The following is a 16,954-nucleotide window of genomic DNA, read 5'->3' as shown; positions in this document are numbered from 1 at the left end:
AAATGAATGTATATAACAAAACAGAAACAGACTCACAGATATAGAGAATAAACTGCTTGTTTTTAGTGGAGAGAGGGAAGTGGGGGACAGGATGCAGTAAAGGATTAAGAGACAGAAACTACTATGTATAAAATAAATAAGCTATGTGTTGTTAGGAATTTTACATGTTTTAAATTTATGTAAGGCCCTTGTACTGTCATGGGGGTTTTTATGGAGGCTGGGGCTAGGGTAAAGCTACCTTTGTCAAATAAAATAATTGCAACCTTTCCAACAGCTGCAGGGAATCAGCTTTCAGTCCATCTCTAGGTGAATGTGTGACTAACTTTTAAAATTCTTTTAAGAAAGTGGTCTGTTGGGAGTTTCTGTTCTTTCTAGATGGAACTTTGGTTACTTTTGTTTTCCAGAAAATTATGTACATAGCCTAACATGTCAAGTATACAGGCATGAAGTTGTTCATGGTCTCTTTTAGAATTTTTTTTGTACACTATTTCTTGTCTTTTTCATAATAAGCTAATTTCTTATTGACTTGACAGAGTTCATTTATTTCCAAATAGAAGAACAATTCTTTTCCAAAAACCAGCCTTAAGTCGTATCCATTAAGCACAGCATTTGCTTTCCAACTGGCTGTTTTACATTATCCATATTAAATTCCTCCTCCATTTCCAATGTTTAAAATTTTGCTTTCAGTTCCTAGGGTGAAGGCATCTTTGTGTAATTTCAATATTGCTATATAAAGAAAAAAGTTCAAGTTTTTACTGAAAAAAATGAAGCACAGCTGCCATAGAGGAAAAAAAGATACCAGAAATGAGGTTATAATAAGTGATAAATGGAAGAATATATTTTCAACATAGATAAGAGAAAAAGAGTTAAAATCAATAGCATACAGAGAATACCACAAATTAAGAAAAAGAACAGAAAAACTGACAAAGTGCATGACAGAAAACTCACATCTGAGGAACTGCAATGCTCAGTGAATCGCAAAAGACATCCTTGACCTTACTGGGTCATAACAAAGAGAGCACTTTTAGTGAGTTCCAATCACACCACTACTTTCATATAAATATTAAAAAATGGTAGCGTGCTTAACCTAGCATTAAATGCATCTCTTTCACTACAGACACCAGCAAATACCCTTCAAGATGAAATGCTAAGCACAGGTGTTCGTGTTTCTTTTTTAGGAGACAGGATCTTGATTGGATAATTGCAATCACACGGATTCTCATGGAGGCGCCATTTCACCCATCAGCATGGCTTTCTCCCAATTAATCCAATGATATAAGATGCTGGGGGCTGAGAGAGCTCCTTCAGGGAGACACTGGTGACAAACCCTTGTTATGCGGTAGATAACCATCAGGTACTTGTGTGAAACTAGGAAAATCACAAACTTGTGTTGCCCTGGCTTCTTGTTGGTGGCAGCTTCATTTGGCTTCCCCTGATGATGGTTTGGTCAAGATGAGGGAAACCTCCTTCTCAGCTACCACCCACTTCATACCAGTGCTTCCCCACTTCCCTGAGCACGAGAATTCCCGGGACCCTTATGGAAAGCATAAATCACCTGGTGCTTCATGGAGGACTCAGAAGTAGCACCAGGAGCTTCTTACTATCAACATAACTGGGAAACACTGCTCATAACCATTTGCTCTGTGCTGCTTTATTCACAGCTTCATGGATGTACAAATGAGGTACAAAAACCTGCACATATTTGAAGTGTACAGTTCAGTGAGCTTTGACATATATACCCAGAAAAGCATCAGCCTAATTAAGGTAGAAAACATACCCATCACCCCAAAAGTTTCCTCATGCCCCTTTGTAATCCACACCTCCCTCCCTCCCATCCCCAGGCAACCACGAATCTGCTTTGTTTCCACTAAAGATAACATTGCATTTTATATAAATGACATCTTTCTGTATCTGGCTGCTTTCAGTCAGCATAAAGATTTTGAGATTTATGTAACAGATAAATAAGTAAGCAAGGAAGCTACAAGGACATATTTTGCAAGACAGGGAATATAGCCAGCATTTTAAATGACTTTAAATGGAGTATAATCTGTAAAGTTTTAAATCACTATGTTTTACACGGGAAACTAGTATAATATTATAAATCAACTATACCTCAAAAAACCAAACCAAACCAAAAAAACAACCCTTGTAACCACCATCCACGCCAAGAAACTGTAATTTTTCTTCCACTCCAGAATACCCTCCCTGTGCCCCTTCCCAATCTCAACCACCTCCCTACTTCCAAAAGTATTCTCTGCCCTGATTTTTATACTCATTACTCTCCTTGAGTTTCTTTATAGGTTTTATCACCAAAGTGTCCTCTCTAGACCCTATAGATGAGGCTTGCTCATTTTGTTGATGTCTTTAAAATCTCTTTTAGTCTCTAAGTTCCTTCTGCATCCCTTTCTCTTTCTTACACTGTATCCATGGAAGAACCTGAGCCCTTCCCCCTATGGAAGTTTCCAGTATGTACTTTACAGACTGTGTCCTAGGATGCAGTTCAGCACATCACTCTGTTCTCTACATTTCCTGCAGACTTTCAAGTGTATTCAGAGGATTGATCAGACTCAGGATCAAGATTTTGGATGAGACGCTAGGTATTGATGTGCTCTTTCGTCAAGGGACACATAATGTCAGGGTGTCTGTTTTTTTCTGAGATGTTAGCAGAGATGATGTTCAATGCTCACATCCATTAATCCACTTGGCATGAAAAATGACGGTATTCTAATTACATCATCTCTTTCTCATTTATCAGCTGGATTAATTTTATAAAGACACACTTCCCTTCATCGACTATTTGGTCACCCAGTGGAACAGTTCATAGGGGAAAGGCAGTTTGATGCTTCTTTCTTTTCATGTATTTATCCATTATCAAGAGGATGAATTGCTACCCTGTCATCCTAGACTTATTGTGGTGATTATTTCACAATATATACAAATGCTGAATCCTTAGGTTGTACATCTAAAACTAGCAATGTTATACGTCAACTATACCTCAAAAAAAAAGAACAAACCCTATGATATCCTAGGCAAATATGAGAACCAGCTGTGACTTCTGAAAACAGGCAAAACTTCTTTTTTTGAGGATATTTCCATTCTCTCCTCTCCCTTCCCCATTTTGTGTTTGTACCATATCCACATTCTCAGAACATAAAGCCATTATGAGATAGGCTGGGACCTGGGTCCCTCTACCTGAGCACTTGCACTTGCACCTGGACAAACGTCTCCTTGAGCAACAGAACACACACACAAAAACCGCTAAGAGACTAAAAAGAGCTGCATGCATGGGCAATTATGAACAGTAGGATACAAAAAGGCCACAAAACAACTGCCACTTCTGAGGTGCCGGAAGCAAAAGCAGGGAACCGTGCGTGATGCCTGCACACCGCACCACCAAGCCGGTGGGGAGACCACCTAAGCCAGCCCTCCGGCCTGACCCACCGATCCGCGCCCACCCTTATCCCATTTAAGGGACCAGCCTGCCTTCCTCAGGGAGCAAACAAGGGCACCTGTTACTTGTTTTCGCTCCCTCAGCACAAGTCAATTCCTCCTGTGGGCGTCTTATCCATTTCTATTGATTAAAGAGGCCAAGGACCCAAGACCGTATCCATTACATAGTACAATCTCTTTTGAACCCTCATTTAATCTTAATTCTACAAATAACTATCTAGTTACTGCACACGCTAATCCTTACTGCAATGTCTCTTTAGTTGTCTTGGTTTCTGAAGCTGCTTCTTTCGTAGATTCCTCAAGGAGGGCTCTGGAACACGCTACCGAAACCGTGTAATAAAGACAGGATCAGTAATACTGATTTTTCCTTTTGCCTCAAGGCTCCAGGATGGTTCAGTGTCAGACCGTTACTAATTCTATCTTTATTAAAAATTTGATATTTTGCTCATCAAGGATTTTTGGCATTAAATTTGCTTTTCGATGTACAACTTTTTTTTTTTTTTTTTGCGGGTCGCGGGCCTCTCACTGTTGTGGCCTCTCCTGTTGCGGAGCACAGGCTCCGGACGCGCAAGCCCAGCGGCCATGGCTCACGGGCCCAGCCGCTCCGCGGCATGTGGGATCTTCCCGGACCGGGGCACGAACCCGTGTCCCCTGCATCGGCAGGCGGACTCTCAACCACTGCGCCACCAGGGAAGCCCCTAAATTTGCTTTTTGAAAAATTATTGCATTAAAATCTCATTTATCTTGATTTCTGAGTTGTTTGGTGCCCCTGAAATTTTGTGCCAAAGGCCAGTGCCCTTCCTGCCTCTCCTGGTTCTAGCCCTGAGTTGGAGCTTCTCTGTCTTCCGTTTGTAGGTTCCCATCCCACTTAATTTTGATTCCAGTTGATGTCCACTATGGGGTCCAGTCCCAATGGGGTCCTGGCACCTCAGTGTGAGAATTCAAAGAGTTTCATGTCTTACCTTAGACCTCTGCCTCACTCGCTGGTGGACGGAACCAAGTTCCTCCCTGGCTGGCTCAGCCGCACGTCCGGGACTGGCTCCTGCACCGCACAACCTCTAGGCTCTGCTGTGGAGCCTCACTGGGTCCCTGCACTGCGCATGCGGAGGCCCTCCTGGGCAGGGGGAGGCGCAGGCTCACTCTGCTCCTGTACTGAGCATGCGCCGGACCCTCAGGCGTCCAGCTGCACTGCTGCTTCCTTCGACTTTCCCGGCGCTCGTGGTGACGTTGCGCAGGTCTCCCGGCTGTTGTCCACTCACTTGTATTTTGTGGTAACAGGGGGATACCTTGTCAGCTACTCTTGTTGTGAATATTGCCCATGGCTTTTGGTTTTAATATCTTATTGCTCTGTCTGAGTTTACGTCGAGATTCTGGAAGATAAGACTATGCTTCCATGAATACTGCCATCTTCCCAGAATTCTGAAATTTATTTTGTTTTAAAAAGGATACTTTAAAAAAAATGGGGAACCAGAATTATTTTTTATGTACAGAAAGCATTTTAAAAATACATTAAAAACAACAACAAGAGACTACTGTTTGTTCAAGGCCTAGGTATGTCCTCATTGCTAACAAGGAGGATTGTAACTGCTAGGGATGTGACAGCTCCTGGTCCAGGCAAGGTGTAGACCAGGCAATCGGAACACCCTTGTGCCACAAACACCCAGACATGTGATGACCTGGCCAAGATCAGAAGAGAGAACGGGAAAGGCCCTGGGAGTGAGGAGGGAAGTGAAAACCAGGTGCAAGTTTGTGATGCAGTGTTTCCAGCTGCCAGGGTGGGGGTCCTGCTATTGGTCCAGGCAATCACGTGAGTGACTGAGGTTTACTGCTTTCTGATGTGAGAGGAGGCAGGGATCAGGGATGGAGACACACACACACAGACACACAGACACACACAGAGACACACACAGAGACACATACACACACAGACACAAAGAGATACAGAGACGCACACACACAAACACAGACACACAGACATACACAGACACACACAGAGACATACAGACACACACACAGATTCACGGACACACAGACACACAGAGACACACACAGACATGCACGCACACACACAGACTTACAGACACAGACACACACACGGACACACACACACACACACACACACACACACACACAGCCACGTCTGTTGGTGGATTGCCCCTAGTAGAAGTTGACTAGAAAACATTCAACTCATTGAGGAAGCTTTGTTGTGTGGGCTGTGGGTGAGGAAAAAGAGAATCCCCGGAGGAGTTATTACTAGGCCTGTGCTGTGGACTGAATATTTATGTCCCCCAACTTCATATGTTGAAATCTTAACCCCTAAGGTGACGATATAAGGAGGTGGGTCCTTTGGGAGGTGATTGGGTCAGAAGGAAGACCCCAGAGGCCTGAGAGAGCCCCCTCGCCTCTTCTGACACTGAGGACACAGCAAAAATATGGCCACCTGTGAACCAGAAAGTGGGCCCTCACCAGACGGGGAATCTGCCGGCACCTTGATCTTGGACTTCCCAGCATCTAAAACTGTGAGAAATAAACTTCTGTTGTTTATATGCCACCCAGTCTATGGTATTTGTTATAGCCATCCAAACTGAATAAGATGGCCTGCGATTCTTGCAGCCAGTGTCTGATTATAAGTGCTGTGGATAGAAGTAAACAGAGGAAGGGGGTGGAGGCGAGGATTGGGGTACGTTTTGCTTCAACTGTGGGAAGAAGAGGAAGGAAATGATATTTAAGAAGAATTCTATATGTTCGTCTCCAGAGGGCCTGAAAATGCGTTGGAGAAAGCGCAGTATCCTTTTCTGATTAAAAACCAAAATAACGGGCTTCCCTGGTGGCGCAGTGGTTGAGAGTCCGCCTACCGATGCAGGGGACACGGGTTCGTGCCCCGGTCCGGGAAGATCCCACATGCCGCAGAGTGGCTGGGCCGGTGAGCCATGGCCGCTGGGCCTGCGCGTCCAGAGCCTGTGCTCCGCAACGGGAGAGGCCACAGCAGTGAGAGGCCCACGTACCGCAAAACAAACAAACAAACAAACAAAAAAAACCAAACTAACAACAAAAATAGCCATAGGTAGAAATGTCCTGAACATGACAAAAAAACCATATACATACATTAAAACCCCCAAGCCAGCAAGGATCCATTATCACCAAATCATGCCCTGATCTCACCATGAACAAGAGGCAGCAGACACTGCAAATGGGAGGATTAGAACCCCAAACCATGAAATAGAATAACTTGAGTAAACAATTACAGAAATTTCTGTAAATTGGTTAAAGGCCTAAAAAATCGTATTGGAACCATAAGTGAATAAGATACTATGAAAACATAACAGGAAAATTGAGAAACAAAACAAGATAAAAAAATTTCTAAAACTTAAAACACAGTGCCATGGAAATTAGAGCTCTACTGGGTGGATTAGACAGCAGATTAACCAGGGTTGAAGAGTGAACCAGTGACCCAGAATGTTACAGGAAATAAAGTGATGGAAGAGAAAAAGAGGGCAAGTACAATGAGGCAAATGAGGTACATATATAGAGAGAGTCTAATGTACATGGAATTTTAGGATGAGAAATGGAACAAGTGGTGAAGAGACAGGATGTGAAGTTTTTAGAATTTTGGTAAGCATGGATCTCCAGATTCCTGTCCCGAGCAGGAAAAATAAAAATAAACTCGAATTTGCCCTACAGTAAAGGACTGTAGAATATTAAAGACAATTGAAGAGATTATCAAAGAGGAGGGAAGACAACAGTGAGACCAAACAACAGACCAGTCAGCAGTCACAATTAAGGGCAAACACAAGGGAACAGCATCTTCAGAGGCCAAGGGAAGTGTCACAGAAACGTCTGTATAGATTTCATTCTAAACTACCACTCAAGAATAAAGCAAAATAAGAACGTTTTCAGATAAAAAAAGACTAAGAGAGTTTGCCTCTCTCAGGCTCTCACTGAGAGTGGGGAAGGATGTACTTAAGGAAGAAGTGAGTGAAACCCAGAAGGAAGGAGTGGAGTGTGAGAGAGACAGAGGCAGGAGCTGGGTGAGTGCAGGTCTAAGTCAGACAGTCATCGAGCGTGTGAAACAACAGTCAGGCGTTGGTAATAACAGTCATCAGGACCAATTAGAGTCATAAACCTCTGTGATTCAGTGTTGTGTCCTAGCCATCGCCTGCCGCCCTTCCAGGGTTCAGGAAGCCTGAGCTGAGGCTGGCAACGCACACATGTGTATTGATATAATAATAATTTATATCTATTCATGTAATAAGAACAAGTGGGTTCATTCCTGGAATGCAAGAATGCTTCAACCTAGGAAATGCATTGGTGTAATGAACCACATTAATGGAAAGAAGGGAAAAAACAGGATCATCTGAATGCAGAAAAAGCAGTTGAAAAAATTCAACACACTTTCATGATAAAAAACACTCAACACACTAGGTTTGAAGGTAATTACCACCACATAATCAGTGCCATATGTGTAAAACCTGCAGCCATCATAATACTCAATGGTGAAAGACTGAAAACTTTTCCTTTGGCATCAGGAAGCATGTAAGCATGCTGGGTTTTCCCACAAAAGAAGCAACATAGTAGGGGTAGTTTTAGCCACAGCAGTTAGGAAAGGCAGATCAATAAATAAATGAAGGAAGGAATTAATCACTGACATCCAAAGTTGAAAGGAGGAAGTAGAATTGGCCCTGTTCTCACAGAACATGATCTCATATGTAGAAATCTTAAGGATGCCACAAAAATGATATTAGAATTAATAAGTGAATTCAGCAAAGTAACAGGATACAAAGTCAACACTGAAAATCATTTGCAATTCTGTATACTAATATGATCAATCTGAAAAGGAAATTAAGAAAACGATTTTATTTACAATAAAATCAGAAAGAATAAATTACTTAGTAATTCACCTGACCAAGGAGGTGAAGACTTTCACAATGAAACTTGCCAACCTTTCGGAAAGAGATTAAATGACACAAATCCCATTTTCATGGATAGGAAGACTTATCACTGCTAAGATCTCAATATTATCCATTTCAATTTACAATTCCAATGCAAGCCCTATCAAAACCCCATTCTAAGTCGAAAACCCCATCCTACACTGAAAACCCCATCCTAAAATTCACTTTACATCAAATAGACCCCTAAACAGTCAAACAATTTTGAGCAAGAAAAATAATGTGGAAGGACACAAACTTCCCAATTTCAAAATTTACTAAAAAACTACAATAATCAGGGGCTTCCCTGGTGGCGCAGTGGTTGAGAGTCCGCCTGCCGATGCAGAGGACATGGGTTCATGCCCCGGTCCGGGAAGATCCCACATGCCGCGGAGCAGCTGGGCCCGTGAGCCATGGCCGCTGAGCCTGCGCGTCCGGAGCCTGTGCTCTGCATCGGGAGAGGCCACCACAGTGAGAGGCCCATGTACCGCAAAACAAACAAACAAACAAACCAAAACTACAATAATCAAAAGAGCTTGGTACTGGCATAAAGACAGAATTATCAATCAATGGAATAGAATTCAGAGCCCAGAAGCAAACCCTCACGTATATGGTCAAATGATTTTTGACAAGATCATTCAAGGGGAAAAGACCGACTTTTCCACAAAGGGTGCTGGGAGAATGTGGTATCCACGTGTAGAGGAATGAGGCTGGACCTCTGCGAACACAATTTATAAAAGTTCACTCACAAATGAATCTGAGACATAAAGGTAAGAACTGAAAATACATAACCTTATCTCTCTCCCACATTATTATAACCACTTTTCATTATTCTGGCCATGATGCTTCTTCAGGATATACAGGATTTTAGCAAAGTTCCACAGGGGAAAGCTTACTTAGTTCTTTGGGGCTAGGAGACAGTGTGGAGCCAACCTTGGCTATGCTGAACAGATCTCCCACTTTACCGACTCCCACTGAGACCTACTTCCCACCTTCACGTCATGTCCTAGGGATTCGGGGACATTTCCACCGTCTTATGAACAGACCGCTTGCCCCCCAAACATTCATACCACAAAAAAGAGGCAACATGACTCAAAAATATCTCTAATACGCTACATAGATTGTCAAAAGATGTTTTACACAGATAGATGTTTATAGAGGATGGAGGGAGAGAGGAAGAAACAAAGGACAGAGATGGGGGGTTGGACACATAATTTTACGTCTTTACGCGTGGTAAGGGACAACTCCCAGTCAGTTGGTCGCCTTACATTTGTTATTTGCAGTGGATTTTCATTAACTTCAAAATGAGTTTAAAGAAGAAAAGAAAATGAATATACTTTAAAGAAATCCTGTAACTTTATAAAACATGTTCTGATGAAGGCTAACTTGGAAAGGACCCCTTTTGAATGGGAGCAGTGTGTTTGTCATAAGCACACTGCCCTCTGGTGGCCGTATGAGATATGGCATGACTGCTGCAGGGCTCCAAGATTCCATCAGCAAAAGAAACCAACATCAAAATTCACAGTCTTGTTAGAGCAAATCACATTCTGTAAGACTCAAAGTTTTGGGGGAGCCTTCTAGTGAAAGTCATTGTCTTGACTACGACACAATAGGCCACTTCCCAAGTGCAGTATTTCAGAGAGTGTTGACTGAGCCCCTGTGTCAGGCCCAGGGTCCACAGCAGAGAATACAGAGGAGGTCGCTGCCTCATGGTACCTGCAGGGAGAAGGTGGGAACGTGCTGGCCTTCACTTGTTTCAGCCCAGCGCTGCGTGTCTGGTGAGGAGAAATTAGTCTATCCAACCAAAGAAGTTTATGGCACTTTTCTGTTTATATTAACAATAAAATGTTTTAAAAAACTGGAAACTGTCACTCGATGTATTGTATAAATTCATCCAAACTTATATAGAGTTAAAAAGAAAAGGATTACCTTATATTACTGGTCACTTTTCCACTTAATATGAATAATTATTCCGTCCATTTAAAGTTTTAGAAAATACGCACTTAGTGGCTGCATGATATTCTTTATGATACCTTGTACTTAAAGGACCTGCATCTATAGCTCCTGCTTCCAGCTTCCTCCACAACCGTATCTTTTTCTTCTCTGCAAGTGGAGTCCAAATCCTATCATCTCCAGGCAGCTTCCAAATCTAGAATCATTCCCTGAACTTCCAGAGAACATTCTCTTTATCTTTTTCTCCTCGGATGGCAGGCCTTCAATTGCATGTCATTTCTCCTGTGGATTCAGAGCTTCTCTCAGACCAGATGATGTTCAATTAATTCTCAGGCCACTCGCAGCACAGTGCTTTGCATATGGTAAATGCTCAACAATAATTTGAAAACACAATAAATCTCAGTGAATTACTTGCTGTTGCTGACAATGTGAATTGTCCATGAAAATCCATTCCCCTCCTTGGGGTGCACAGCTGGAAGATTTTCCACCCTCCTTTGTAGCCACAGGACCATGTCCTTGCCAATGGAGCAGGAGAGGAACTGATGTGTTTCCTTCCAGACCTGGCCCATTATCACCTCCCACATGCATTTCTCCATGTTCTTGCCCCTTCTGCTGATGGATGCAGATGGGGATGACGTCCTAGGGATGGAGGAGGCCCAGGATGGGAGACTCTGGGCTCCTGATTGACCACGTGAAGGAGTGCAGTCTCCCCAGTGTGAACTGTGATGTGTGAAATGTGGAGTGATGTGCTGCTGAAATTTTGGGAGTTGTTTGGTAATTCAGCATAAACTAATATATACACAAAAATTTTCATCATAGCATCAACCTAAATAGGCATCAATCAAGTACATTTAAAATGACAGGGACAGGATTTCCCTGGTGGCACAGTGGTTAGGAGTCTGCCTGCCAATGCAGGGGACATGGGTTCGATCCCTGGTCCGGAAGATCCCCCATGCCGCAGAACCACCGGGCCCGTGTGCCACAACTACTGAGCCTGTGCTCTAGAGCCCGCGAGCCACAACTACTGAGCCTGCGAGCCACACGACTGAAGCCTGCATGCCTAGAGCCTGTGCTCCGCAACATGAGAAGCCACCGCAATGAGAGGCCTGCACAGCACAACGAAGAGTGGCTCCTGATCACAGCAACTAGAGAAAGCCTGCGCGCAGCAATGAAGACCCAACGCAGCCATAAATAAGTAAATAAATATGTTTAAAAAATAATAAAATAAAGCAAAAAATGACAAAACTCAATGGTGCCTTTCTAGTTTCATCCTCTAAATTAACCCTGCTCTTCTGACCCACTCATTTGACCTCAGAGAACTTTGATTCCTCAGAATTTTTTATTCTGACCTTAATAAGCGTTGCAATCAGAATTATAACAGTATTTGAAAAACAGCATTGAAAAAGTATTTTATAGGGAAAATTTCAAACAGACATTTTAATTGTTTTGATACTGTTTTGAGAATACAGCACAGTAAATTATTTATAGTTTATCTATGTTTATTTTCAATTAACTAAAAGTGTTTTAGTTGGGATCAATTTTAAAAAAAATAAACGACAGGTTTTTTGTTCACATCACATCTTAATGACTGACTATAAGTGCTCTCGTTGTAAGATTTCTTTAGTGATCATTATTTGTACTTGGTCAACTGATCTGAGTCAAATATTGATATCAAAAAACTTCAAAATGATCTTTTTCTTCCATCAATCTTAAATCAATAATACATTTGACCACATGGAGTTTTATATGGTGTGTATTATTTTTACTATTAATACTCTCCATGATAGTGCAAGTCTTTTTTTAAAATAAATTTATTTGTTTATTTATTTTTGGCTGTGCATGGCTTTCTCTAGTTGCAGTGAGCGAGGGCCACTCTTCGTTGTGATGTTCAGGCCTCTCATAGCGGTAGCTTCTCCTGTTGTGGAGCACGGGCTCTAGGAGCACAGGCTTCAGTAGTTGTGGCTCGTGGGCTTCAGTAGTTGTGGCTCGTGGGCTGTAGACCACAGGCTCAGTAGTTGTGGTGCACGGGCTTTGTTGTTCCATGGCATGTGGGATCTTCCCAGACCAGGGATGGAACCTGTGTCCCCTGCATTGGCAGGTGGATTCTTAACACTGTGACACCAGGGAAGTCCCAGTGCAAGTGCCCTTAATGTCAAAAGGCTTGTTTCCAATCAGTGTATTCCTTGAAGACAGCAATTCAGTTTTTTTTTTTAATTTATTATTTATTTATTTTTGGCTGCGTTGGGTCTTCTTTGCTGTGTGTGGGCTTTTCTCTAGTTGCAGCGAGCGGGGGCTACTCTTCATTGCGGTGCATGGGCTTCTCATTGCAGTGGATTCTCTTGTTGTGGAGCATGGGCTCTAGGCATGCAGGCTTCAGTAGTTGTGACACACGGGTTCAGTAGTTGTGGCTCATGGGTTCAGTAGTTGTGGCTCATGGGCTTAGTTGCTCCGTGGTATGTGGGATCTTCCCAGACCGGGGCTTGAACCTGTGTCCCCTGCATTGGCAGGTAGATTCTTAACCACTGTGCCATGAGGGAAGTCCCAGCAACTCAATTTTGATGCAAGCTTTGGAACACTTGCCCAAAAGCCTCCACCACCCTCCTATTCTGCCCACCTCATTAGAGAACAGAAGGTGTTCTCAGAGCTACTTACAAGATACAGGCAGAAAGAAGCTACTTAGTGGATCCAATCACCTGCCTAGGAATTGAGAGGATCTTTCCCACTCAAATATCCTGGTAAGGAACCATGTTTCTAATTTCTCTGGGAATAAAAAGACACCAGGGAAAGAGTCCATGGTGGGGAAATGAATGTCTAATTCATCTGAAAATCACTCCATCTCCTTCCCTTTCATCCTGGTGTTTATGGTAGGGAAAAAGCCCTGGCCGTCACCGTGTGGTTTTCATTATATTTTCCTTAAGAAGAGAAAAATAGTCTAATTGAGGGCGGAAACTGGCCAAACTCAACGGTTGAGTTCCTAACCTCTCTTGCAGCTGAAAGCAGCCAGATGAACTTCAGGCAGATTAGAAGTGAGCAAAAGGATTATGTGGACTTGTGGGAGGCTGCTTAGATAGAGCAGACACAGCTGGATTGGCCCTTTCGCCCTTCATTTTCCTCCCTCCTGCCTCAGAAATGAAGACTTGGTGGCTGGTCAAGGCTGGGGCTCCAGCAGCCACTTTGTACCAAAAGACAGGCAGCCTTGAGGTTGGACACCAGCTAAAAATGCTGGGGCAGAAAAAGATGGGCTGACTACCAAGGTGTGCAGTTGAGGGTCAGTATGAACAGTTTACATTCATGAGAGAAAGGAAGAAATCTCCCTCTTGCCTGTGCCTGTGGTATTCTGGTTTTTCTGCTATATTAGGGAAATATGGGCATCCAATGATAGTGGGCCTTCCTTGCTAAGGCAGACAACCTGCACTACCCTGAACTCTGTGGGACACCCCGTCCTCAACCCTTCTCCTTGCTCACGAGCTAGACAGCAGCTCAAGCTTCCACAGACTCCAGGTGACCAAGTGATGTTTTGGGTTCTTTAGTGAAGATGTTCTCTGGAGGTGAATTTGGAGACTTTGATGGGATGATTCCCGGCCACTTCCTGCAAACCAACACAGAGCCTGTGCTCCTAACCATGATAGTAGAGCCTCAGCCCAGGCAGCCCTTCCCTTTGGTCCTCTGATCTCTGCTTCATCTACTCCAAGTTTAATCAGGGGCTTCAGTCTTTCCCCCTCAAAGGAGAGCTTAGAATTTCCTCCCTGTGAGGACTTTTGTTCTCTGCTTTAGGGGGGCTCCATCTCTGGGCAGAGAAAAGAGAGGTCGCTGACCATGGACTCACTCAATAACTCAGACCGTGGGACTCCCCCTGACTTTACTTTTTTTTTTAATGGGTATACTATTTTACTGACATTTAAATTTCACCAAAAATGAGCTCAGGTATATGCTGGCCATATGTTCAGATTTTTGAAAGATAAATGGATAAGACAGCTTTAAGGGTGCAATGTATTTAACACTGTACAATATACTCAACAATTAGACAATCTAAGGGGTGGTATAACTATACACTTCGGAGCACAGTTTTGGGACAAGCCCTGGAATTGGAGAAAAAACCCGCCATTCAGGACTGAACACAGGTCCTTGGTTGCTAACAGAATCTCTCCTTGACTTCCAACTTGAGACAAACCGAGGAGTCTGTCAGTATACAAAACCCACTGCATTCAGAACATAGAGTAACAGGATAGATTGGCCAAAGCCAATTCGGATTGTGAGGGGGGCCAGTCTGAGGTGAGTAGGGTTCAGCGTTGCAGCTGAAGTCTAGGGTCTGTAGATTAGAGCAGCCACCTTCTAAAAATCTCTGTGGACTTCCCTGGTGGCACAGTGGTTAAGAATCCACCTGCCAACGCAGGGGACAGGGGTTTGAGCCCTGGTCCGGGAAGATCTCACATGCCGCGGAGCAACTAAGCCCGCGAGCCACGACTACTTAGCCCGCGTGCCACAACTACTGAAGCCCGTGCACCTAGAGCCTATGCTCCGCAACAAGAGAAGCCACCGCAATGAGAAGCCCGTGCACTGCAACGTAGAGTAGCCCCTGCTCGCTGCAACTAGAGAAAGCCCGTGCGCAACAACGAAGACCCAACGCAAAGATAAATAAATAAATTAATTAATTAAAAAAGAAATTGCTTGTTTCCAAACAAGTTCCTAAGATGCTTTTCCCAAACAGGGCCCCTGACTTGACTTTGATGGACAAGGTGGCCCATAATGCCCCCACCCATGTGTGGTTTTGGGGAAAAGACAGAGCCCCTTCCTGTGCAGAAGCTGAATGGGAGGGATGCCAGCCCTGGGGGCTGGACCAGGGGTGGGCGGTGGATCACTGCTGGAGGAGCCTGAGGGGTGGGTGGGGCCTGTGCTCAGTCCTGAGCTCCCTGGACTGAGACTCTGACTTTCCTGAAGCTTCCTTGAGCACCTGCTATGTTTTGTTAAAACCCTTTCTCCTCACACAAGCTCCACTCAGAAATTCCCCTGGATCAAACACATCCAAAGTCATGCCTCTTAACTCAGTGGCCACCTTAAATTTTTAACATTTTTTATGTAACCCAGAATCAAACTTTAATCAGTCTCCTTATACATACTTGGCCGGACACAACAGGCCACAAGTTACATGTTATTGATATGAAAAATCAGGGATTGATAAATCCAGAGATATAAGGAATATTGGGGCGCCCCAGCGCTGAAGGTGAGGGGAATGAGGAGTGACTAATACATACAGCATTTCCCTTTGATGTAATGTTCTGGAATAGACATTAGAGAGGGTTATGTAACATTGTGAATGTACTTAGTGCCGCTTACATGTACAATTTAAAATAATCAAAGAATTAAATTTTAAGTGAACTTTATACCATAGAATAAACAATTTAGTATCTGTAATAAAACCCCCAAATATTAAAGAAAATGGAATTAGAGGAGAGGGGAAGGAAGGCTCCAGTGCTGCTGTAGGCACTGGGGCAGCTCCTAATTCGGCCCTGAAGGCTCTGCACGTGCTTGCGCTAATGGCTGAGCTGGCAGCAGCTCCAGGGATCTTAAGGGAGGAACTGGCTCTAGCACCTGAGTAACTAGAAGAACTGGGTCTGCTGTGGTCTCTAATCCAGAACTGGAGCTGGATACACTCCGGGGCCACAGCTGGTGCCAAAGCACGATGGGCTCCAGAGCCAGGGGCAGTGCCCTCACTGAGGTGGCTTCAGCTGTGGACTGAGGCTGTTGAGGAAACTGGCTGAAGTTGTAGAGGAAGCACTAGGACAGGTTTCTGTGATGATTCAGGCTGCGAAGATGGGAGGAGACCTGTTGCTGGAACCTTCTCTGGATCAGGAATTGGAGCCTGTGTAGGTGCTTTTTCTCCCTTTTGAGATTAAATGAGAGCTAGGGCATAAGCATGCCCTGGTTGTGGAATTGGAGCTGGCATATTCGTCTTTGAACTTAAATGAGAGCTGTGACTTGAGCTTGCTCTGGCTCTGGAGCTGTAGCGGGCAGCAGAGGTATAGGTGGCTCTGGGTCTCAAGGTGTTTCCAGAGCTTGTTTTGGAGACTGTGCTGTAGCTCCAAGAAGATAAAATATCATCAGTAGGATTGCTTTTCCAAAGACAAGAAACTTCTCGTGGCCAATCAATGAAGTCTCAGTCCAACATGCCACCCCCAGGAAGTCTTCCAGGACTTCAGTCCAGGAGAGTAGTGATCTGAGCCTCCTCATTGCTCCTGGCCCAGTTCTAGCCTCTGAAGCCTCTATTTTGTGTGGCCCAGCCACTCCCCCTCCCCACTGGTTTCCATCACCCGCCCTGAGTCCTCCTCACCATCACTCTCTACTTCAGTGGGCTCCGGGTGCTCCAGCTGTGCCAGAAGGAGGTGGGCGCGGTGCTCCAGGTCTGAGCCAGGCATGCTGAGCTCTAGGTAAGCCAATAGCGTCTTCAGGCAGGGAAATTCTGGGGGCTGGTGAAAATCCTCACGGTAATAGTGTAGCCAGAGGCCCAGGATGGAGGACACGGCCCTGGGAGTAGTCAGGTGGGCAGCAGCGTCAGAGGCCTGGCCTTTCCTTCCACCTTGCAATGTATGGGATCCAGGCTTCTGCCAGCTCCTGCCCATCCACAGACC

The 16,954-nt window shown here is 44.2% G+C and overlaps 1 protein-coding gene across 1 annotated transcript in view; it reads right to left on the bottom strand.

Moving 5' to 3' along the window:
* LOC149747257 (ral guanine nucleotide dissociation stimulator-like) overlaps positions 1 to 16,954 on the bottom strand; it is a 32,030-nt gene that overhangs the window by 11,851 nt on the left and 3,225 nt on the right. Inside the window, exon 3 of the mRNA XM_089897346.1 lies at positions 1 to 16,954. This exon is cut by the window's left edge and continues 11,851 nt beyond it. Within this exon, the coding sequence (XP_089753472.1) occupies positions 16,589 to 16,954 (366 nt within the window). The 3' untranslated portion in view covers positions 1 to 16,588.

The sequence above is a fragment of the Delphinapterus leucas genome, chromosome 16 (genome assembly GCF_059928025.1).
Source record: "Delphinapterus leucas isolate spDelLeu-1000000601 "Yukka" chromosome 16, BTC_Dleu_Yukka2, whole genome shotgun sequence".
Lineage (NCBI taxonomy): Eukaryota > Metazoa > Chordata > Mammalia > Artiodactyla > Monodontidae > Delphinapterus > Delphinapterus leucas.
This window is presented reverse-complemented; position numbering and strand designations above follow the sequence as displayed.